Source organism: Schistocerca americana, chromosome 5, assembly GCF_021461395.2.
Source record: "Schistocerca americana isolate TAMUIC-IGC-003095 chromosome 5, iqSchAmer2.1, whole genome shotgun sequence".
Lineage (NCBI taxonomy): Eukaryota > Metazoa > Arthropoda > Insecta > Orthoptera > Acrididae > Schistocerca > Schistocerca americana.
The window spans coordinates 410,615,429-410,640,981 of NC_060123.1; the positions used below are offsets into that span (position 1 = coordinate 410,615,429).

The following is a 25,553-nucleotide window of genomic DNA, read 5'->3' on the forward strand; positions in this document are numbered from 1 at the left end:
TTCCCTCGGAAAAAAAAAATAACGGCTGTAATTTCCCCTTGCTTTCTTTCGGCCGTTCGTATCAGCACAGCAAGGCTATGTTGATTGGTGTTACAAGGCCAGATCAGTCGATCATCCAGACTGCTGTCCCTGCAACTACTGAAATGGCTGCTACCCCTCCTCAAGACCCACGCGTTTGTCTGTCCTCTCAATAGACAGTCCGCCGTTGTGGGTGCACCTGCGGTATGCCTATCTGCATCATTGAGGCACGTAAGCTACCCCACCAAGGCAAGGTCCATGGGGGAACCGCTGTTAATATAGCGTCCTGTAAATGGCAGCGCGCACTCACTTGTTGAAGAGCACGATATCCGGCTTCCAGACTTTGTCGGGCGGCAGACGCAGAACGCCGATTCCTCCGTAGTCGGCCTCGTCCCACTGCAGCTGGTAGTCGTTCCACACCTGCAACATACCGGGTGGCTGTGTTTAGCGGCGTTCTGCTAACTGACTGCGGTCAACAACGCTAGCGCTTCAAGTATCCAAATGCAAATTATATACATAAGAGGTTGCTTTAGATGAGTGTAGCACAAAACATAAATTGTAACAGAACAGTCAGATTTGTGCATCTCATTCCGAATAATCTGGAGAAATGTGTATTGTGTTCCCCCAAGATTTAATCTTAGTTCCAGTGCTGACTATCCTTGCAAATAACTGAGTATTTAAAAGACATCAAGGAGCATTTATTACTTTTTCAGATGACGAATGCAGGACGTAGGAAATTATACACAATATTTTTAAAATATTTTGCAACTGGTCTCTTTCTTAATTAAAAAACCAACATACAGTACTGGCCATTAAAATTACTACACCAAGAAGAAACGCAGATGATAAACGGGTATTCATTGGACAAATATATTATACTAGAACCGACATGTGATTACATTTTCACGCAATTCAGGTGCATGGATCCTGAGAAATCAGTACCCATAACAACCACCTCTGGCCGCAATAACGGCCTTGATACACCTGGGCATTGAGTCAAACAGAGCTTGGATGGCGTGTACAGGTACAGCTGCCCATGCGGCTTCAACACGATACTACCGTTCATCAAGAGTAGTGACTGGCGTATTGTTACGAGCCAGTTGCTCGGCCACCATTGACCAGACGTTTTCAGTTGCTGAGAGATGCGGAGAATGTGCTGGCCAGGGCAGCAGTCGAACATTTTCTGTATCCAGAAAGGCCCGTACAGGACCTGCAACATGCGGTCGTACATTATCCTTCTTAAATGTAGGGTTTCCAGGGATCGAATGAAGGGTAGAGCCACAGGTCGTTACACATCTGAAATGTAACGTCCACTATTCAAAGTGCCGTCAATGTGAACAAGAGGTGACCGAGACGTTAGTCCCATAATATGTCACACACATTTGACCGAGACTTGTAACCAATGGCACCCCATACCATCACGCCGGGTGATACGCCAGTATGGCGATGACGAATACACGCTTCCAATGAGCGTTCACCGCGATGTCGCCAAACACGGATGCGACCATCATGATGCTGTAAACAGAACCTGGATTCATCCGAAAAAATGACGTTTTGTCATTCATGCACCTAGGTTCGTCGTTGAGTACACCATCGCAGGCGCTCCTGTCTGTGATGCAGCGTCAAGGGTAACCGCAGCCATGGTCTCCGAGCTGATAGTCCATGCTACTGCAAAGATCGTCGAACTGTTCGTGCAGATGGATGTTGTCTTGCAAACGTCTCCATCTGTCGACTCAGGGATCGAGACGTGGCTGCACAATCCGTTACAGCCATGCGGATAAGATGCCTGTCATCTCGACTGCTAGTGATACGAGGCCGTTGGGATCCATCACGGCGTTCCGTATTACCCTCCTAAACCCACCTATTCCATATTCTGCTAACAGTCATTCGATCTCAACCAACGGGAGCAGCAATGTCGCGATACGATAAACCGCAATCGCGATAGGCTACAATCCGACCTTTATCAAAGTCGGAAACGTGATGGTACGCATTTCTCCTCCATACACGAGTCATCACAACAACGTTTCACCAGGCAACGCCGGTCAACTGCTGTTTGTGTATGAGAAATCGGTTGGAAACTTTCCTCATGTCAGCACGTTGTAGGTGTCGCCACCAGCGCCAACCTTGGGTGAATGCTCTAAAAAGCTAATCAATTGTATATCACAGCATCTCCTTCCTGTCGGTTAAATTTCGCATCTGTAGCACGTCATCTTCGTGGTGTATCAATTTTAATGCTCAGTAGTGTATTCAGTTTTGCATTGCAAAGTGTGCTACTCTAATGATAAAACCACTAACGTATGCATAAGTTAATAATTAGACACCATCATCAAAATTTCTTCGGGTAAATACTGATGAGAAATTAAGCTGAGTAAAAAATAAATTTTTGAGTACGTGTTAAAAAATCAGAAATATCAAGTGAAGTTACGTGTTTGAAATAAAATGAAAAGCAACAATGCAGATGAAAGCAGTGAAGCGCAATGACGCGATATGGTATAATTCAGTTGCTGCATATCCACAGCGGGGGAGTCACGCTACAGACTTCCATCAGTTCATTCCCCCGTTGTGCTACTCCAGAGAGGAACAACATTGCTCGTTTCGTCGAAAACCTTGAATGAGATCGAATGTTTGTCATCTCGATGTGCCCGGATAAAATAAATGAACAGGGCGACTATTCGAATCTTTGATGGGTTCAGATTTTCGTTTGTCACAGCATATTCTTTATAAAAGGATTCCCTCATAACAATTACTGTTAAACAGCTACATGTTAGAGACAGTGTAGGAATGAAAATGATATTTATCGACGGGAATGAAGGTACAGCACGAAAAATATAGAACACTTTAAAGAATTATTGTTTGCAAAAACGCAAAACGCTGTACAGACGTCGGGTAAGAATTAAAAGGAAGAAACACGAAGCTAACAAGGAATAACAGAAACGTCAGTAAATTGTACCATGATGGGCTCGGTGCTGTTCAACATAAATCTCTCGGCGAAGCTGCCGATCGAGGCGAGTGAGCGACATAAATGACGCTGTTTCTTCGCTGTGGCCGAGGTGAACGGATATTCGCCGCCCTTGGAGTCTGTTCCTGCTGAAGTTCGGCGGGACATCTACTAGCTGACCGGCGTATCTCACTTAGCGTGACTGCGTTGATACAAGGGGCACTGACTGATCTGACGCAGGGAACTTCGAGGTGCCTATGATGCTGCCATAGATCGGTGCTTGATTCTGTTATGTCTGTTAGATGCATTTTTGGTCGCTTGTTGATCGAACAAATCTAAATCAATTCCACAGCGTCACCATAGGCGCAGGGTTCAGAGAAACCGTAAGTAACAGTTACTTGCTTTAATATTCTGTTGATACACTATGTGAACAAAAGCATCAGGCCACCTGGCTGAAAATGACTTACAAGTTCGTAGCGTCCTCCATCGGTAATGCTGGTATTCAATGTGGTGTTGGCCCACCCTTAGCCTTGGTGACAGCGTCCACTCTCACAGGCATACGTTCAATCAGGTGCTGGAAGGTTTCTTGGAGAATGGCACCTCATTCTTCACGGAGTGCTGCACTGAGGCGAGGATCGATGTTGGTCGGTGAGGCCTGGCACGAAGTCGGCGTTTCAAAACGTTCCAAAGGTGTTCTATAAGATTCAGGTCAGGACTCTGTGCAGACCAGTCCATTACAGGAAAGTTATTGTCGTGTAACCACTCCACCACAGGTCGTGCATTATGAACAAGTGCTCGATGGTGTTGAAAGATGCAATCGCCATCCCCGAAATGCTCTTCAAGAGTGGGAAGCAAGAAGGTGCTGAAAAGATAAATGTAGGCCTGTGCTGTGGTAGTGCGACGCGAAACAACAAGGGGTGCAAGTCCCTTCCGTGAAAAACGCGACCACACCACACCATAACACCACCACCTCCAAATTTTACTGTTGACACTATATATGACGGCACATAACGTTCACTGGGCATTCGCCATACCCACACCCTGCCAACGGATCGCCACATCGTGTACCGTGACTCGTCACTCCACACAACGTTATCCACTGTTCAATCGCGCCGGCCGCGGTGGCCGTGCGGTTCTGGCGCTGCAGTCCGGAACCGCGGGACTGCTACGGTCGCAGGTTCGAATCCTGCCTCGGGCATGGGTGTGTGTGATGTCCTTAGGTTAGTTAGGTTTAAGTAGTTCTAAGTTCTAGGGGACTTATGACCTGAGATGTTGAGTCCCATAGTGCTCAGAGCCATTTTGTTCAATCGCTCCTTACACCAAGCGAGGTGTCGTTTGGCACTTACAGGCGTGATGTGTGGCTTATGAGCAGCCGCTCGGCCATGAAATCCAAGTTTTCTCACCTCCTGCCTAACTGTCATAGTACTTGCAGTGGATTCTGAAGCAGTTTGGAATTCCTGTGCGATGGTCTGGGTAGATGTCTGCCTATTACACATTACGACCCTCTTCAACTGAAGGCGGTCTCTGTCAGTCAGAAGATGAGGTCGGGCTGCACGCTTTTGTACTGTACGTGTCCTTTGGTGTTTCCACTTCCCTGTGATATCGGAAACAGTGGACCTAGGGATGTTTAGGTGCGTGGAAAACTCGAGTACAGACGTGTGACACAAATGACACCCAATCACCGGCCCACGTCCGAAGTCCGTGAGTTCCGCGGAGCGCTCCTTTGTGTTCTCTCACGATGTCTAATGACTACTGAGTTCGCTGATACGGAGTACCTGGCAGTAGTTGGCAGCACAACACACGTAATATGTAAAACGTATGTTTCTTGGGGTGTCTGGATACTTTTGATCACATAGAGTATAATTTTGTTCATGTAGTAGCTCATATCTGATGCTCTCGCTGATCTTGTGCCTATGTTTATACTGCTGTCATGAATGGCAAGTCCTCATCTGTCTTTTGCATTTTAAATCTTTCAAAGTTAATTTTTATTTTGCCTCTGTTTTAGTGTCGATAGAGTTCATTATTGCTATAATTAATTTATAATTTTCTCAATGTTAAGTATTTCTATTTGTTTAAAAGCTAAATTCTCGATTTGGAGCAAATACGGTAGGCATTCATAAATACGATGTTTTTGAAGAAATGGAAGAACTAAATTTAAGAAAAGAAATATATTTAAAACCAAACTGAACGAACTAAAATAAACATCTCAATCACTTTCATAAGTATTTGAAAGAAATTATCGTTCTTTAAGTAACATCAGGACTGACGGTCACGAAGTAGATGAAGTTAAGGAATTCTACTATCTGGGCAGCAAAATAACCAATGACGGTCGGTGCAAGGAGGACATTAAAAACAGACTAGAACTAGTCAAAAGGGCATTCCTGACCAGGAGAAGTCTACTAGTATCAAATATAGGCCTTAATTTGAGGAAGAAATTTCTGAGAATGTACTTTGGATCACAGCATTGTATGGTAATGAAACATGGACTATGCGAAAACCGGAACAGAAGAGAATCGAAGCATTTGATATGTGGTGCTACAGATGAACGTTGAAAATCAGGTGGACAGATAAGGGAAGGAGTGTGGAGGTTCTGCGCCGAATCGGAGAGGAAGGGATTATGTGGGAAACAGTGACAAAGAGAAGGGAAAGAATGATAGGACATATGTTAAGATATCGGGGAAAGACTTCCATGGTTCAAGAAGGAGCTGTAGAGGGCAAAAACTGTAGAAGAAGACAAAGATTGGAATAGATCCACCAAATAATTGAGGATGCAGGACGCAAGTGCTACTTTGAGATGAAGAGGTTGTCTCAGGAGAGGAATTCCTGGGGCGGGGGTAGGGGGAGGGGAGCACCAAACCACATGCCTGTGCTCGTGCCTAAGCCTTTATGCTGTAGAGCTACTGGATAAAAGCAGGTTGTTTTTAATATAAAATGTGGAAAGGCTTTCAAAATAAAAGTTTTATTGCCCACATCGCAGTTGATATGTATCTTGATTGCTGTTTAGCGAAGTTATATTATCTTCTTCAGATCTCTGTTCCATATAAGTTACAGGGAATGTAATTGAAACAATTTCGAAAGAAAGTTAACTCAGATTTACATACTATCGGATACGTAAATTATAAAGTCCTTACGTGTGGCACATTGCCATCTGGCCATTGAAAAAATTTCAACTCCTCGTATGGCTCTGCTATCGTCTCGGAGATTTTGTAGTTGTATTACGTCATGCATCTTCACATCCTTTATTGATCTACTGTATATAAACAGCATGTATGTATAAATTTCTGGCAAAGATTTTAACTTCAAACAGTGTTATCTGTTGATGGTTGTACATCTTCTCAAACATAACGGAAATCTAACTCACTTACATTAAATATGCCGATGTAAACAAATAAGTTTACTTTATATATAGCTTAACGTCGTTCCAAAATTACATGTTAGTATGTACTAGACTACTGCCACCTGGTGCTACCCCGTCGTATTATGTAGTTCTTTTGACAACTTTCAGGCAGTACGGGGCCGGTTGTCAACATACATACATCTGACAGCAGCGTTTGTGCTCCTTCTGATGCATTTGATGCCACTGCGCTTTACTAATACATTTATGACTTTTAAGTGTTCTTAGTGTTGCATGGGAGTAACCTTTCAGTGAGGTAAATACTATTTTATTCTGTGTCGGTGAAGTCACTCTAAAAACTTTTTGCGCTTTCTTTTACATCATATTTTTCAATGTTTTAAAAGGCCAGATGCCAATGTGCCTCACGTAGGGGCTTTATAATTCGAGTATCCGATGATATGTAAAGCTAAGTTAACGTTTATTTAGAAATTACTTACGATAATTATAATCCTGTAACACTTGCATATCTGAAAATGGCAGTATAACTTTGCTGAAACTAGCAATCATGGTATATATGAACTGCGATATAGACAATAAAACTTACATTTTGGAAACTATTTTACATTGATATAGAGATCTTTCTCCGTCTGAAAATATCAGGTAAATACACTATTTTTAATAGTTTAGTTTCTAATGAGAAATTATTTTCGTCTCATTTTCACAAACGAGGGTCCACCAAGGTGGATGGCTGTATGGCGTGAAACGTGGCACGCAATCCTACACGAGAGCGTGGGTGGTTTCAAAAACTCAATTCCATCCCTGGTATTCCAGTTGCAAATTCGGAAGTAAATGAATTACATCGACAAAATTTTATTACCAGATCAAACCGTGATAATTAACACTTACTTCGTTATAAACATGGAGGTGACAGAAGTGGGATAGCGATTTGCGCTTATCCAGATGGCGGTAGTGTCGCGTACACAAGGTACAAAAAGGCAGTGCTTTGGCGGAGCTGTCATTTGTACTCAGGTGACTCGTGAAGAGGTTCGCCATATGATTACGGCCGCATGACGGGAATTAAAAGACTTTGGCACATACCAAAAGTACTGTAAAGTGAATACACTGTAGAAACAATGCACGACTGTAATAGTAGACTAAAAAAAATACATCTATTAATCACTTTTTTATTGGAAACCAGTAGACGCCTATTCTAATTGACCGGGCTATTACGACTATCGCGGGAAACGTTAGGGAAATCCCCTGTCAGTTTTGCGTCGTTGTCAGCTTACGACCTAAAATTTATGGCGTGAACTGCGTTTAGTTACAGAAATGAAGTAAAACTGCTACTACCCATTGTAGATATGGACACCACCGTCTTTCCATTGGACGGGAAGCAGAATACGATACACATGTAACTTGGCCGTTTTTTTACACCGAGGCGCAGGGCCACTTCATGCGTGAAGTTCGTAGCATCTGCTACTCTTGTTACATGGCCAATCCGGCGTTGTTAATATCACATTAATTTTTTATCTCATTTTAACATATTAATGGGTTAGGCCCTTTTGAACCACAAAATTCGATCTTCAGAGTGAATCTATCACTTATAAGAGAATGTCCGCTAATGTGAATCTTCTCGACAGACTAAAATTTTGTACCAGGCTGAGAGTCGCGGTCAGTCCGAGTTCGAGGCTCATTTTTACACACGCCTTTACTGCCTCAAGAAGTTTGAAATTTGTTTTCCTGCCGGTCGCCATCTTGTTCTCTGTACTACACACAGCTTACAGTTATACTGAAAAGAAGGATATGATCTTCTAATGAAATGAAATGAAATATCGTGTGGCTTGGGCTTCCCGTCGGATAGACCGGTCGCCTAGTGTAAGTCTTTTTAATGAACGCGAGTCTTTGCGGAAGACATGATGATGACGACAGTACAACACCCATTCCCTGAGCAGAGAAAACCTCCAGCCGGGAATCGAACCAGGGCCCCTCGCATGGCATTCAGCCGCGCTATCCACTCAGCTGCGGAGGCGGGCATGTTCTAATGATACTCATGCTTCTTAAAAAAGCTATTTCAAGTACCGAGTTTGGTTCCATAAGAAACCGATGTGCACGTCTACAGTAGACTAATTATTTTGTTAAGACCATTAGCTAAAACATGTCCAAGAAAATGTACACCACGAATCAGGTATGTACAGGATGGAATGTCTAGACTTTAACGGTTGTTACGTGGAACGGACAGGTACAAGACTTGAGATCAAGTTTGCCGAGCGCGTAGTTTTGGTTAGACGGGACGTAGTTGAGAAATCCAACTTCGCTGTTCACCTGGTTCAAACTGGACACCCACCCCTCCCCGCACCCACCTCTCTAAGGTCGTGTGTCACGTTCTTACACAAAGCTGAGAAGGGCAGGTCCATGGAGGAGATGGAGATATACTGCCATCCGAGCTCATTTCATTTTCACCTGCTCGATGAACAGGTTTTGATAAAGAGTAGCCGATTTTGGGAGCTCTTCGACGGTCTCCTCCTTCGACGTCACGTTCCAGGAGGGAACTAACATGGAAATTTTGGCATGCTTTAACAAGAAAACTCTAGGCTAGATATTTATTATTATCAGTGGATGATTTTGTCTTCTATTTTTTGGTTCTAACCAATTTTCTGTTGGTTTTACATCTTTAAACATTCTTTGTTTAAAGGACAAGTATTTCTTTGTTTAAATTTGCTTAAGTATTTTAATTTAAAATATTGTTTTGTGGGATGATCAAACAAGTAAAACACTCTTTAACTACTAAGCTTAGTGTCTGGATATAAGGTAATTTGTTATATCCTTCTTTGCAAGCAGGTACCGCAATTGGAACTACATCATACGTTACATTGTCTGTTTTTATGAAATGCACATTGTTAAATTAGCCTTGTGATGTTGATCATAAGTATTTTATTATGATGTTAACAGATCTTTATAAAAATGATTTGTACCAACTTTTTTATGTTCCCTTCTATATTAATATTAGTGAATCGCATAGTCACTACGATACGAGCGACTACGCTAGAGTTTTGGGGAATTGCAGATAGGCGTGAAACTATATTTTATTAAGAAGATCTTCAAAAAATTTTAATTTTTTATTTCTGATGTAATATAATAATTCTGTACAGGACATTTGTATGAACCTATTAATGATTTTTTGCATAAGATTTGGTGGATCGCTTCACCACTAATACATGAACAAACACAGAGTAAATCGGCATTTCTTGATGTATTTTAAAGGTGATATGCAAATATGCTTGCTGATTATATTTATTAGAAAAGGGTTTTAAACCACTATGTTGGCATAAAACTTGGTTTTTATGTGATACAGATGGTGTTACTTATACTGCAGGCTTCTGTACTTACTGCAAACAACAACCTTAATTTTCTTCTGCCAATACAGTAGTGGCTGTCAGAGGTGACGTGTACTACTGAGAGTTTGTTGGTTGGTAACTGACTCAAATGCGTGTGGCTAGAATGAATCATTCCTATGAGATAACGTGGTGGTCTACTTATTGTTTGATATAAATCCATTCTGATCCTGTAATTTCCTGTATTTTAGCACTGAAGTTGGGTATTTATAGCTGAAATATAGGTATGCAAGAATAATAATAAAAAAAGTGGGTTTTCGACTGATTGCTGTGTTCCTATCCTTTCCTCATTTTCGGCTTCCAGTAGCTATGCCGACGTCAACAGTAACAGCTACAGGCTACTCTCTTATTGTCTTATTTAATTGCAAGTCCTTCAAAGATTCTTCCACATGGACTCGCGTTTTTCTTCTATCATGTCGTGAGACGGTTCGTCCCCGTCGTAGAGGCCTCCATAGTACTCTTTCCAACCACTTGCTCTTCTCTCTGCATTTATCAGTGGAATTCCCATTGCAGTCTAAATGCTGACACCGAAGACCGTTCTGACTTTTCTGCATGCTTTTTCGGTTTTTTCATATTTTTACCATCGCCATTTTACCTTGGATTCCCTGCACTTCCTATTTATTTCATTGCTAAGTGAGTTACACTGCTTGATTCCTGTTATTTTCTAAACGTTTTTCTACTTTCCGTGTCACTGGTCTCTTCCAAGTTTCCCTACTCCTGATGTTTAGAACGTTCTGCCAACTGAATGTCTTCAATCCGCCATTTTCATTTTCATATTAAGATGAAATCAGATGAAATATGACTGCTGGGGACTGCACTAATCTCTTTCAGGTTAGTAAAAACATGAGTGAACGCTTTTGAATCTGGTACTTCGCAGTTAATAACTCACATAACGTATTCTTTACAAGCAGTAACAGCGTTTCGAATACAAAGCCCGCACGCAAATACAATATCGGTATACTCAACGTCTGTAAATTATCGCAGAACGTCAATAGTGCGCGAAATCTGGTGGCTGCTCTAAGTGGAATTTCGCGCAACGCCACAGAAGCTTAGAGAAAGGGCGAAAGGAACGTTTCAAGGTGCTTAAGCTCCTTGAAAGACGGGTAATATACAATATGTACACGAACCGAGACAAAAAGGAGTGTTCACATTAAAAGGGTGTAAAACAGGGACGTAATCTTTCGTACTCACTGTTCAATCTACACGTCGAAGAAGCAATGATGGAAATAAAAGTAAGTTTGAAATGTGGGATTAAAATTCAAGGTGAAAGGATATCAGTGATAATATTCACTGGAGAGATTGCTGTCCTCAGTGAAAATGAGGAAGATGTGCTGAATGGAATGAACGGTATAATACTCACTAGATTATGGTTGACAACAAAACAAAGAAAGACAAAGGTTATGAGAAGTAGCAGAAATGAGAACAGGGAGAAACTTTGCATCAGAACGAGGTACCACGAAGTAGACGAAGTTAAGGAATTCTCCTGCCTAGGCAGCAAAATAGCCTATGATGGACGGAGCGAGGAGGACATAAAAAGCAGACTATCAGTGGAAAAAAAGGCATTTCTGAAAAAGAGACGTCTCCTAGTATCAAACATTATTTGAGCAAGAAGTTTTAGAGAGTGTACGGTTGGAGCACAGCATTGTACGGTAGTGAAACATGGACTGTGCGAAAACCGGAACAGAAGAGAATCGAAGCATTTGAGACGTGGTACTGCAGACGAACGTTAAAAATTGGGTACTGTGGTAAGGTAAGGAATGAGGGGGATCTCCGTAGATTCGACGAGGAAAGGAATGTGTGGAAAACTCTGACTAGAAGAATGGACGAGATGATAGGACAACTCTTAAGACATCAGGGAACAACTTCCATGTTACTGGAGGGAGCTGTAGAGGGTTGCTGGATTGGGAGTGGTTCAACATCTCCAGCCCCTGTGAAATCGCCACCACAAAGCCCGGACTTTATTACATCAGACAAGTCATTATGGATAATAATCAAGTCTCGCGCTGTTAATGTCAGTACAATGCTAATGCAGAATTCCGCAGAAGGGTTGAGATGCACCAAAATATATCAAGGAGGACATGAAGAAGTATAGGTGTCCGCATAAGGCACGGTGGTACAAATACAAATGCGATGGATACATTGCTTCTAAAATTTACATTGCTAAGTTCGGCTTGACGGAATTATGCAAATTGCTTACGAATTTATACTGCAGTAGGATTTTGGAGCACAAACTGTACTCGAACATTATGAATCACCTTGAGGGAAATGACTTATTGATACATAACCAACAAGGATTTACAAAATATCGTTCTTGTGCTTCCCATGAAGTAATGAGTGGTGTCGACAGGGGATCTCAGATCAGTTCCATATTCGTAGATATCCAGAAGGCTCTTGATACTGTTCCGCACAAGCCACTATTAATCAAATTGCGTGCATATGGAGTATCGTCAGAGTTGTGTGACTGGGTTCGTGATTTCTTCTTAGAGAGGTCACGCTTCGTAGTGATAGACGTTAAATCATCCAGTAGAACAGAAGCGATATCTGGCGTTCCGCAAGGTAGTGTCATAAGCCCTCTGCTGTTCCTGATTTACGTAAATGATCTAGGTGATAAACTGAGCAGCCCCCTTAGATTGTTTGAAGATGACGCTGTAATATAGCGTCTAGTAAAAACATCAGACGATCAATTCCAATTACAAAATGATCTACAGAGAGTTTCTGTATGGTGCGAAAAGTGACAATTGGCACTAAACAAAGAAAAGTGCGAGGTCATCTACATGGGTACTAAAAGATATTCGATAAATTTTTGGATATGATATATCGAAAAAATCAAAGGGCTGTCAGTTAGACTAAATACCTAGGAATTACAATTACGAGCAACTTAAATTGGAAAGACCACATAGATAATGTTGTGGGGAAGGCGAAACAAAGACTGCGCTTTGTTGGCAGAATACTTAGACGATGCGACAAACCCACTAAAGAGACAGCCTACATTACACTTGTCCGTCCTCTGCTGAAATACGGCTGCGCGGTGTGGGATCCTTACCAGGTAGGATTGACGGAGGACATCTAAAAAGTGCAAAGAAGGCCAGCTCGTTTCGTGTTATCTCGCAGTAGGGGTGAGAGTGTCACTGATATGATACGTGAGTTGGGGTGGCAGTCACTGAAACAATGGCGGTTTTCTTTGCCGCGAGATCTATTTACGAAATTTCAGTCAACAACTTTCTCTTCCAAATGCGAAAACATTTTGTTGATACCCACCTACGTAGGGAGAAATGATCATCATAATAAAATAAGAGAAATCTGAGCTCGAACGGAAAGATTTAGGTGTTCCTTTTTCCCTCGTGCCATTCGAGAGAGGAATGGTAGAGAAGTAGTATGAAAATGGTTCGATGAACCCTCCGCCAGGCACTTAAGTGTGAATTGCAGAGTAACCATCTAGATATAGATACTCATACAGGTATCGACTGAGAATGCAAAACTGGCAGCCGATGGATGAATGTGTGTCCCTGTAGCGCAATTTCACTGCGAAGCTGCATAGTAAACAGGAGACATTTCGATACCAGGGCATAAAGCATTCGCGAATTTCATTTTGTGCGCTCAGCTAGACAGTAACAATGTCTCGCCGACCGGTGTGTAAACTGTGGTGTCACCGCCAGACACCACACTTGCTAGGTGGTAACCTTTAAATCGACCGCGGTCCATTAGGATACGTCGGACCCGCGTGTCGCCATTGTCAGTGATTGCAGACCGAGCGCCGCCACACGGCAGGTCTAGAGAGACTTACTAGCACTCGCCCCAGTTGTAAAGCCGACGTTGCGAGCAATGGTTCACTGACAAATACGCTCTCATTTGCCGAGACGATAGTTAGCATAGCCTTCAGCTACGTCATTTGCTACGACCTAGCAAGGCGCCATAGCATTTGATATCTATATTGAAGCATGTACAATCAAGAGCGATGTTCTACAATTATGGATTAAAGTTAAGTATTACAGCAACTGCGTCCGTTTTTCTAAGTTCTCATTTCCTTGTAATGTTCCAGACCTCACGCCAGCCTGCGTGAGCTTTAAAAGCGTGCATTTCGGCCTCCTTTAGCAACGCGGTGTTGGCACTTTTGCCAACACTTCATAAACAATATGCGCAGATATTAGCATGTGAGAGAGAGCGAGTAGTTGGGCTAAGGGAAGCCGGTTGGAGTAATCACAGAACCACTCGACATCTGAATAGGAGCGATGCCACTATTCAACGATGTTGGCAGGGATGGGTGATCCATATCTAAAAGCAGCGTCAAAGTGAAAGTGAGGACCGAGCAATCGTCAGAGAGGCACTGAAAACACCATACTCATCATCATCATCGATTCAACGTGCAACTGGTGCTCCAGTGAACGCAGGGACTACAAAAAGAGGGCTGAACTCACAGCGACCTTGTGCCGACTGCTATTGATATCTGTACTCCAACAAGTCCGTTTGTAGTGGTGTTGGGCACAATAGGCCTGTAATTACATGGAATGGAGTATAACTGTCTTTAGTGATGAGCCCATCTGCGAACTGAACTCCGAAGACCAACGAAGTCGTCTGGAGACGCCCCAAATAACGGTGGAATACCAACTTGACTGTAGCTCGGCATACGGCCCGACAGCCAGGAGTGATGGTCTGGGTTGGGGAGCCGTTTATTGTCATAGCGGAACTCCTTTGGTTGTCATCCACGGCACCCTTACAGCACATCCTTCCTCTTTTTTTCTTTTTTTTGAGTCATCAGTCTTTTGATTGGTTTGATGCGGACCTCACGAATTCCTCTACCATGCCAACCTCTTCGTCTCAGAGTAGCACATACAACCTACGTCCTCAATTATTTAATGGTGGATGTATTCCGACCTGTCTTCCTCTACAGGTTTTACACTCTAAGCCTCCCTCTAGTTCCATGGAAAATATTCCCTGATGCCTTAACAGATGTTCTGTCATTCGTCCCTTCTTCTTGTCAGTGTCTTACATATATTTTCTTCCTCGCCGTTTCTGCTGGGAAAATCCCCCTTATCAGTCCACCTATTTTCAATATTCTTTTGTAGCGCCGCATCTGAAATGCTTTGGTTCTCTTTTGTTCCGGTTTTCCCTCAGTCCATGTTTCACTACCATACAATGCTGTGCTCCAAACGTACATTCTCAGAATTTTCTTGATCAAATTAAGACCCGTTTGATATTAGTAGACTTCTCTTGGCCAGGAATGTCCTTCCTGCTGGTGCAAGTGGGCTTCGTATGTCCTCCTTGCTCCGTCTTTCATGGATAATTTACTGCCTAGGTAGCAGAATTCCTTAACTTCATCTACTCCGTGATCACCAATTGTGATGTTAAGTTTCTCGCTATTCTCATTTCCGCTACATCTCACTATTTTGTCTTTCTTCGATTCCCTCTCAATTCATATACTGTATTCATTACACTCTTCATTCCATTCAACAGCTCCTACAATTCTTCCTCATTTTACCGAGCATATTTGAACAGGCATGTCTGTTCACCTTATATATTAATCCCACCCTTGAATCTTTCTTTTATTTCCGTTATTGCTTCTTCGACGTATAAGCCTTTACAATCCGTGCACTTCGTTCCCGGTCTTCCACTCTTATTGTTCCCTCTTAGTTCTTGGTTCAAATGGCTCTGAGCACTATGGGACTTAACTTCTGAGGTCATAAGTCCCCTAGAACTTAGAACTACTTGAACCTAACTAACCTAAGAACATCACACACATCCATGCCCGAGGCAGGATTCGTACCTGCGATCGTAGCGATCGCGCGGTTCCAGACTGTAGCGCCTAGAACCGCTCGGCCACTCCGACCGGCTCTTAGTTCTTGTGCATATATTATACTACTCATGTTTTCCTATAGCTTATCCCTATTTTTCCAGCATTTCTTATTGCACTATTTTACTTTGTCTAACGATTTCTCCGGGTCGAGCATCCATTATCATTTGCAATGCCACAACTACTTCTCTGGTGCCTTTAACCCTGCCTGAAACAACAGCGGTAAGTCGACGATATTTTACACACGGTTTTATTGCCCTTCATGGCAAGCCATCCTAGCCTTACATTTCAGCAAGAGAACGCCCCTCTGCACACGGCGAGAGTTTCTACTGCTTGTCTTCCAGCTTGCCAAGGGAGTAGGATCTCTGTCCAATTGAGAACGTATGGAGCACTATGGGCAGGGTTCTGCAACAGCTCAGGATTTTGACGATCTAACGAGCCAATTGGACAGAATTCGGCTCGAAGACATCCAACAACTTTGACAATAAACTCCAAGGCGAATAACTGCTTGCATAAGGGCTAGAGGCGGACCATTACCTTGCCGATTTGCTCAATCTTTGAAGTCCTTTCTCTCGAATAAATCACCCAGATTTTGTGAAACTGTAATCATTTGCTTGTCTGTACATGTACATTCGGGTAACTCCTTCATGGTGCGTCGTGGTTTTGTGTGTGTGTGGTGTGTGTGTGTGTGTGTGTGTTGTGTGTGTGTGTGGTGTGTATTTTGTGAGTAAGCCAAATGGTATTCTATGGGAGTTCGTAATGGAAACGCTGCTGGTGCTTGTAAAGAATGCGGCAGACGAGTTCCTAAACGCAGAGTACCAGAGTCAAGCGTGTTTCCACGTGTTTTCACTAAACAGCGGGAGGCAGGTGCTGTCATATTTAATTTTAATTTGCTAAGTAACTTAGTGTGAGTAAAGTTGAAATTTTATTTTCCACTTTCTACAATTAGTCCTTCAAGAATCACACGCACGATTCCTACATGTATCGATGTTCCACTTTCTTCTGGTGGACACTACAAATGTACGGCCTAAATAACAATCGTAACTCTCATCGGTGCTCAAAAAGAAAACCCACATGCCTTTTTGGAGACTCCAACGCTTCTCTAAATATGTAGCATAGTATGATACACCAACACTTGATTGGGCCTACGGTGTTACTCGGTCTCGTTACCTGTGAGCTCCCAAGGGTTACTGAAAGATATTCCTTTGGCTACGAAGATGAGTGTGTTCTTCCAGCAAGACGGGGCTCCGGCACAGTCCAATCCTCAAGTGACACGTCATATAAACCTAACATTCTCCGGGACAATAACTAGCAGAAATAATTACGTTTCTTGGCCACCGACGTCCCCGGACCATACTCATAGATTTTCACCTGTGGAGATGACTTAAAAGCGCGAGCTACTAAGGAGAGCTAAACACAGAAGACGTCTTGACCATTCGTATCGTGGATAGTACTGCTCTCATAAAAGAATAGCAAGACAACCTGAGAAAAGATAACCAGATGTTGTCGAGAGCGTTCGAAAGTGCTATGAAGTCGGAGGTGGAATCTACAAAAAATTACCTTGAACTTAATCACTTGCAGTTGCTTAATACTTTTTGTGTGTGTTTTGGGTTATATTCTAACAGCAGTATCTCTGTAATGAATAAAAATTGGACACATGTTATATACAGAATTTTTTTCCATGTAGTCTATACGACCAGTTTCAAAAATTTTACGAGACCTCTGACAAACATTGTATACAATATGTTGCATAAATGCTCTATGAGGTGTCAAGGTCAGCTGCTTGGATTATAATAACACTATTTTCACCAATTTTAATGACTTTATTACACGTTAAGTTTTTCAGTGTTACGCCATTTGTGTAGGATACAGAAATATAATACAATGTTATATGGAGACAAAGAGCAGAATAAATTTGTCCAATATACATATACAGTATCTCGACAACTTTATCTTATGACATATAAGTGCAAAACAGATTCTACTCTTTTGATAAGGGGGATACGGAGGCATCTTACACTGGATTTTATGTAAAACTGCAATCTTTCGCGGCCGTTGTCACCGAGTTATTAGATGGCTTCATATTTCTTCTATACAATCGACTTTTCGACCCCTCTGCTGGAATCCCCTTTATGATCTTGTCGTGTCCACGGGTGACTGAATGCTGTTAAGGACACATGCCACGTTCTCATATAAAGGGCGAGTTTTCCCGTGGTTATGCTGGGGAGTTGGATTGTTGGGCAGAATTCCAGTGGCTACCACTTGCGGGTCATCATGATTGGACAGTAAGTGATGTACTTCCGCGCCAGTGCTGAAGAACTGGGGTTACTGAATAAAATTATTGTGGATTGAAATTCTTTCTGCTGTTATTAGTGGGCCACCGTCATTGGATAGAAGCGAAATGGAGAAAGCAAGAGAGGGAGAATGTTTATAAAAAATATTATCGTCCGCGGATGTGGCTTGCTAGCCATTGTTTGTATTACTCGTGCACTGTGGCCGTGTGTTCACTTCCTAGATGGCGGGAAGCCATGAAGCTGGAAGCCTGTAGTCGTCCTCAATACAGAACACACACGCATTATATACGAAGGCATGGTTTCGTAGCGATATGTATTGATAAAATACTCTCGAGCTTCGAGCCGCGTCCAGTGGTTTAAGATCCACGAGCTTTCGGCCGAGTTCTCCTTGGCAGTTGTCAAGTGGTGACTGTATTTTGGTTGCTGATACCGTCCTCATACAGCCGCGCTGCTTTGCGTGACGTCATCGATGCTCGCTCCAACGCCATATAAAGAGTAATGTTTCCGTTGCGCGTCCGCCGCACCCACTTCAGCCTTCAGACGGCAGGGTCCCAAGTCGTGCTTAGCTGCAGGCCGCCGTCTTTATTGAGGGTGTTGTCACAATTTTTTTATGTTGATGGTTTTTTAAAACGCTATCCCTGAAGCTATTAGTGCGCGAAATAATTCGAATGTATTACGATGTATCTTTTCTAGAGCATGCTCTGCTACCGCTGATTTCTCAGATACCGAAGACGAAAGGATCTCTGATCTGTTCTATATTTCCCACAGTCTGTCCGACATAAGACTGTCCACACTCACACGGTATTTTGTATACTCCTAGCTTTCTGAGCCCTACATAGTCTTTCACAATCCTCATGAGTTGCTGATCTTCTGTTGGAGACCTGAAAACCGAATCGATTTTATGTCTCTTTAGAAACCAGATAATCTTTCCTGCTACTGAGCCATAGGACAACGAAAACGCAAGGTTCCTCGACTCATGCTAGAGTCCTTCTGCTTCGGTGTTTCCCGAAAAATGGCTTGCACAATCTGGTAGTCGTTGTAGCCGTTTTCCTTGGATGTTTTCTTCCTTGAATGTTTTTTGTAAGTGGCTCAGTTTCTTCGTCAGGTTTTCAGCGTCGCAAACAGCTTATGTTCAACGCACTAAGGGGGTTGGAGTTGTTTGGGGGAAGAGACCAAACTGCGAGGTCATCTGTCTCATCGGATTAGCTAAGGACGGGGAAGGAAGCCGGCCGTGCCCTTTCAAGGGAACCATCCCGGCATTTGCCTGGAGCGATTTAGGGAAATCACGGAAAACCTATATCAGGAAGGCCGGACGCGGGATTGAAGCGTCGTCCTCCCGAATGCGAGTCCAGTGTGCTAACCACTGCGCCACCTCGCTCGGTAACGCACTAAGGTCTCAGAACAGAACGTTTCTGCGACGGATGGTCATAGCTGTTAGCGTGCAGATATCGGTATGTGTGAACGGGTAACCGGCAGACGCAGTGGCTGAGACATCCATTTCCTTTACGGCGGACGAGCGAGTCAAGGAACGGCGAGACACAATCTGTCTCTATCTGCATCGTCAACTTGGTGATGTCTTGGCCTCCATGCGAGCACACAGCGAACGTGTCGTCAACGTAACAATAAAAGGAACTATGCGTTGCAGGAGTACTCGAACAAAAGCTCGTGGATTTCCAACCAAATGACGCAGCTGGAAGCTCGAGAGAATTTTATCCACACATGCGTTGTTAGAAATTTCAATCGCTTCTCAGACTTTACTTAGTCCGTGCCCCATCACTTACGTTTCCCACTTTGTAAATCAGCTAGGCGGCGATCAGTGTCAGAAGTTTTTCAGAGTGCACTATTGGTACAGGCACATTGTTTCGGAGCACACTGTTGATCATGAGACTCTGCTGCAGAAGAACCCTACGTGTTGCCATGATGGTGCTACGACATCATGAGTCACGGCTGCAGTTGGCACGGGATCACTGGGATTCAACTGTGAATCAGTAGAGACGTGTCGTCTGGTCGGAGGAATCGCGTCTCTTGTGACTCCATATCAATGGCTGTGGCCGGATAGGCTGTCGTATGGCTACTCGAAACATACACCGACGCAAGTCAGTGGGAATTGCTCAGAGCCATTTGAACCCTTTGATCTACAGGGTGTTACAAAAATGTTCGGCCAAACTTTCAGGAAACATTCCTCACACACAAAGAAATAAAATATGTTATGTGGACATGTGTCCGGGAACGCTTACTTTCCATGTTAGAGCTCATTTTATTACTTCTTTTCAAATCACATTAATCATGGAATGGAAACACACAGCAACAGAACGTACCAGCGTGACTTCAAACACTTTGTTACAGGAAATGTCCAAAATGTCCTCCGTTAGCGAGGATACATGCATCCACCCTCCATCGCATGGAATCCCTGATGCGCTGATGCAGCCCTGGAGAATGGTGTATTGTATCCAGCCGTCCACAATACGAGCACGAAGAGTCTCTACATTTGGTACCGGGGTTGCGTAGACAAGAGCTTTCAAATGCCCCCATAAATGAAAGTCAAGAGGGTTGAGGTCAGGAGAGCGTGGAGGCCATGGAATTGGTCTGCCTCTACCAATCCATCGGTCACCGAATCTGTTGTTGAGAAGCGTACGAACACTTCGACTGAAATGTGCAGGAGCTCCATCGTGCATGAACCACATGTTGTGTCGTACTTGTAAAGGCACATATTTTAGCAGCACAGGTAGAGTATCCCGTATGAAATCATAATAACGTGCTCCACTGAGCGCAGGTAGAAGAACATGGGGCCCAATCAAGACATCACCAACAATGCCTGCCCAAACGTTCACCGAAAATCTGTTTTGATGTCGTGATTGCACAATTGCGTGCGGATTCTCGTCAGCCCACACATGTTGATTGTGAAAATTTACAATTTGATCACGTTGGAATGAAGCCTCATCCGTAAAGAGAACATTTGCACTGAAATGAGGATTGACACATTGTTGGATGAACCATTCGCAGAAGTGTACCCGTGGAGGCCAATCAGCTGCTGATAGTGCCTGCACACGCTGTACATGGTACGGAAACAACTGGTTCTCCCGTAGCACTCTCCATACAGTGACGTGGTCAACGTTACCTAGTACAGCAGCAACTTCTCTGACGCTGACATTAGGGTTATCGTCAACTGCACGAAGAATTGCCTCGTCCATTGCAGGTGTCCTCGTCGTTCTAGGTCTTCCCCAGTCGCGAGTCATAGGTTGGAATGTTCCGTGCTCCCTAAGACGCCGATTGATTGCTTCGAACGTCTTCCTGTCGGGACCCCTTCGTTCTGGAAATCTGTTTCGATACAAACGTACCGCGCCACGGCTAGTGCCCCGTGCTAATCCATACATCAAATGGGCATCTGCCTACTCCGCATTTGTAAACATTGCACTGACTGCAAAAACACGTTCGTGATGAACAGTAACCTGTTGATGCTACGTACTGATGTGCTCGATGCTAGTACTGTAGAGCAATGAGTCCCATGTCAACACAAGCACCGAAGTCAACATTACCTTCTTTTAATTGGGCCAACTGGCGGTGAGTCGAGGAAGTACAGTACATACTGACGAAACTAAAATGAGCTCTAACATGGAAATTAAGCGTTTCCGGACACATGTCCACATAACATCTTTTCTTTATTTGTGTGTGAGGAATGTATCCTGAAAGTTTGGCCGTACCTTTTTGTAACACTCTGTATAAGAGACACTGAACTCCCGGAGTACAGGAGTCCAGCGAGGTACAAATATATGGCAGAGGTGCAACTGAGGGAGTCAAAAAGTGCTGCAATTCAAAGGCCAAGTCTTCTTACCAGAACGCCTTTTCTTCTGGCGTCGTGTATCTCGGAGCCGTTCTCTCGGTATCGGGCAATTCCGAACGAAATGAACCGGTTCCCGGCCACGAAAACACAACCCATCTTGTGATGTTTAAAGCTTTCCCGGCGTACTGATTGTTCCATAAAAACACAGGAGAACTGCCGATTATCAGTAACGTCCTGCCACGATATTTCGGTGCAGAGTCTTCTGGCCATCTTCAGATGAGTGCCACTGTAGTAGTACTGGCGAGTATGCGCTGAGCTCCGCTATTTAAAGCCTTCTGAGGTGACATTGCGCATGCGCTGCTCAGCGTGCGCGTTCATAACCTTGATCCACCGTGCCCATACCATCTCTGACGCCGACAGTCTTCAAGCGGAACTGGAACACCTGCAAAAAGTATTTATGAAGAATGGCTTTTCACCTAGGCAAGTGAACAGAGTGATGAAGACCTACAAACGACGGAACAAGGAAGAGGAAGAGGCCTTCAGGTCGACTGCTTATCTACTATTTATTGGGAATATTTCTTCACAGATAGGCAGAATATTGAGAAAGTATCAAGTGAGAGTCATCTTTCGCCCTCCTTCCAAAATTTCATCACTGCTGGGATCCGTTAAAGACGACCTGGGTCTGCGTAAATCAGGTGTTTACAAAATTCCGTGTGAATGCGGCGAATCATATATATGGCAAACAACACGAATTGTGCAGGAACGCATTGTGGAACACCAACGACATACTCGCCTTCTCCAACCCACCAAGTCCGCAATCGCCAAACATTGTATTTCCACGACCATTCCATGAATTACAACGACACAAAAATTTTGACCCATACATCAAACTTTTGGAGCTCGATTATCAATGAAACTGTGGAAATAAGATGGTCTGACAACGATACTCTCATCAATCGAGATAGCGGTTATCAGCTAAACTCTGCTTGCAATCCTGTTACAGAGAAACTTCGTAGTCGACGTAGTTATCTGCATAAAGATGAAAATCGACCTGATATCGATACGCGAAGCTTTCACCTTGGAGGGCGCGAGGCGTAACGCGCGGAGTTGTTCGAACGAGCACGCTGAGCAGCGCATGCGCAATGTCACCTCAGTACGGTTTTAAATTGCGGAGTTGAGCTCGTACTCGCCAGTACTACTACAGTGGCACTCACCTGGCTCTGAGCACTTAACTGCTGAGGTCATCAGTCCCCTAGAACTTAGAACTACTTAAACCTAACTAAGGACATCACACACATCCATGCCCGAGGCAGGATTCGAACCTGCGACCGTAGCGGTCGCGCGGTTCCAGACTGTAGCGCCTAGAACCGCTCGGCCACTCCGTCCAGCTGGCACTCACCTGAAGATGGCCAGAAGACTCTGCGCTGAAATATCGTGGAAGGACGTTACTGATATCCGGCAGTTCTCCCGTGTTTTTATGGAACAACCTATCTTTCTTTAAATCACCCGCACCCACCGTATTAATCACGGAACCGACTCTCCTTTCCTCCATAGCCAGACGCTGTCCAATAAAGCTACCAACTCTATTGAATCAATCATCTGTTGCAAATGTGAAAAATAATCAGGATGCTGCCCAAAGGCCAAACGCGACCTATCCTTGGGACGCATCCCCTCCAGCATTTGGCCTATTGACTCCCCTTCCGAGACTGTCGTATTCAAAGCCACTAATGCAACCCTGACAGGATCAAAGTACTGTGCCAACGACTCGTTCTGCCTCTGCACTTTCCAATAAAATTCAGATTCCAAGAGGAGAAGCACCCACACAGATAAATTTCGTGCTACAATTGGTTTATGAAACTGTTCCAGTGTGTCTTGAGCTTGCAATATCTCGGAAAATATTTCAACGAGGGAACCTTTGGCTAATGGAAGCAGCAGTGCCAATAGCACCAAATGTTCTACCTTTAAGGCATCTGAGTTGCTCCTTACGTGACGCTGGTCTCTCACAGTACTGAATCAGCTGTGGACATCACAAGATTTCGAAGAAGATCCAATCAGAGGGGTCAAAATTTTAGTCGTACAGAAGCAACATGATGCGCCCTAACAACCCAAAAGATTTTACGTGCACTGTACATCGTCAGCACTTCCAACGTGGCAGGTTCTCCTGAAGGAATCCTAAGGAAATGCAATTCGAAAACAAAGGAAGTAGGTTACAGTACGCATGTTCGCCCACTGCCTGAATACTGCTCAGCAGTGTGGGATCCGTACCAGATAGGGTTGATAGAAGAGATAGAGAAGATCCAACTGAGAGCAGCGCGCTTTGTTACAGGATCATTTAGTAATTGCGAAAGCGTTACGGAGATGATAGATAAACTCCAGTGGAAGACTCTGCAGGAGAGACGCTCAGTAGCTCGGTACTGGCTTTTGTTAAAATTTCGAGAACATACCTTCACCGAAGAGTCGAGCAGTATATTGCTCCCTCCTACGTATATCTCGCGAAGAGACCATGAGGATAAAATCAGAGAGATTAGAGCCCACACAGAAGCATACCGACAATCCTTCTTTCCACGAACAATACGAGACTGGAATAGAAGGGAGAACCGATAGAGGTACTCAAGGTACCCTCCGCCACACACCGTCAGCTGGCTTACGGAGTATGGATGTAGATGTAGACGCACATCGTGGACTGCTTGTTGCGGCGGGAAGCTCCCTAGCGCCCCATAACGCCGAGGCTGGGACGGCGGAGGCTGGTCTGGTCGCGAACCGGGAACGGCCGCAGGAGGCAGCAGGCAGCGCGCCTATTGATCTGAGCGGCCCGCGCGACACAGAACAGCGCGGCACAAAGCGAGAGCACGCCCGGCTGGCGGCGGCGCCTTCGCAGTACAGCCCCACCCCGCCCATGCAGCCTATCACACTCTCCCCTACCCTACCCTACCCTACCTTATCCTATGCCAATCATGTCACAATAGCCACGCCTCCACATGACACGTGCGATGTACAAGTCATGGATATAAAAGAAATGTAGGACCTAAGAGCTCTGAGGCATCTACATACAATGCACTGAGGTTAATTAATCAGAACAGGGTACAACGTTTTAAGAGGCATATGTATTTTGAGGGAGGTACCGACGTCAGCCGCAAATGGCCGTTGAAATAATTCAGTGGCAAAAGTTGACAACTTGTGCCGGAAGGGAACTCGAACCCGAATTTATCGCTTTACTCGAGCGGTCGCATTGACTGCTTTGGCTATCCGAGCATGCTTTCCGTCTGACCCAGATTCTCAACATATCGTATACTACAGTATTGTCTGTTCTGCTGGATGTGTCCCACAGGACACTACACGCACACACTATGGTGACAAAAGTAATGTGATGCTTCCTAATATGCGTCGGACCTCTTTCTGCCCGGCATAGTGCAGCAACTCGAAGTGGAATTGACTCAACAAGTCGTCGGAACATCTGCAGAGATATTGAGCTATGTTGTCTCTATAACCGTCCGTAATTCCGAAAATGTTGCCGGTACAGGATTTTGTGTACGAACTGACCTCTGGAGCGTGTCCAATAAATGTTCGGTTCGATTCATGTCAGGTGATCTGATTGACCAAATCACACGCCCGAGTTATCCAGAATGTCGGTCAAACCAATCGCGAACAATTGCAGTCCGATGACATGACGCATTGTAATCCATAAAAATTCCATTGTTGTTTGGGAACATGAAGTCCACGAATGGCTGCAAATGGCCTCCGAATAGACGAACATAACCATTTTCAGTCAATGATCGGTTCAGTTGGACCAGAAGACCCAGTTTTTTCCATGCAAACGCAGCCCACATCACTATGGAGCAACCACCAGCCTGTGCAGTGCCTTGTTGACAACATGGGTCTGCGGGACACTCGAATCCTACTATCAGCTCTTACCAATTTAAATTTGAACTCATCTGATCAGACCACGTTTTTACAATCTGGATATTCGAAAGATTGAGAGATTGTCTGCTGTCGGGCGGCATTTAAACC

General features: G+C 44.1%; 1 protein-coding gene across 2 annotated transcripts in view; it reads right to left on the reverse strand.

Annotated features, from left to right (window-relative positions):
• Nucleotides 1–25,553, reverse strand: part of LOC124615805 (acetylcholine receptor subunit beta-like 1) — an 882,018-nt gene that overhangs the window by 270,707 nt on the left and 585,758 nt on the right. For both annotated transcript variants that reach the window (XM_047143944.1, XM_047143943.1), the window contains one exon: nucleotides 329–438. In XM_047143944.1, the coding sequence (XP_046999900.1) occupies nucleotides 329–438 (110 nt within the window). The remainder of the gene's footprint in view (nucleotides 1–328; nucleotides 439–25,553) is intronic.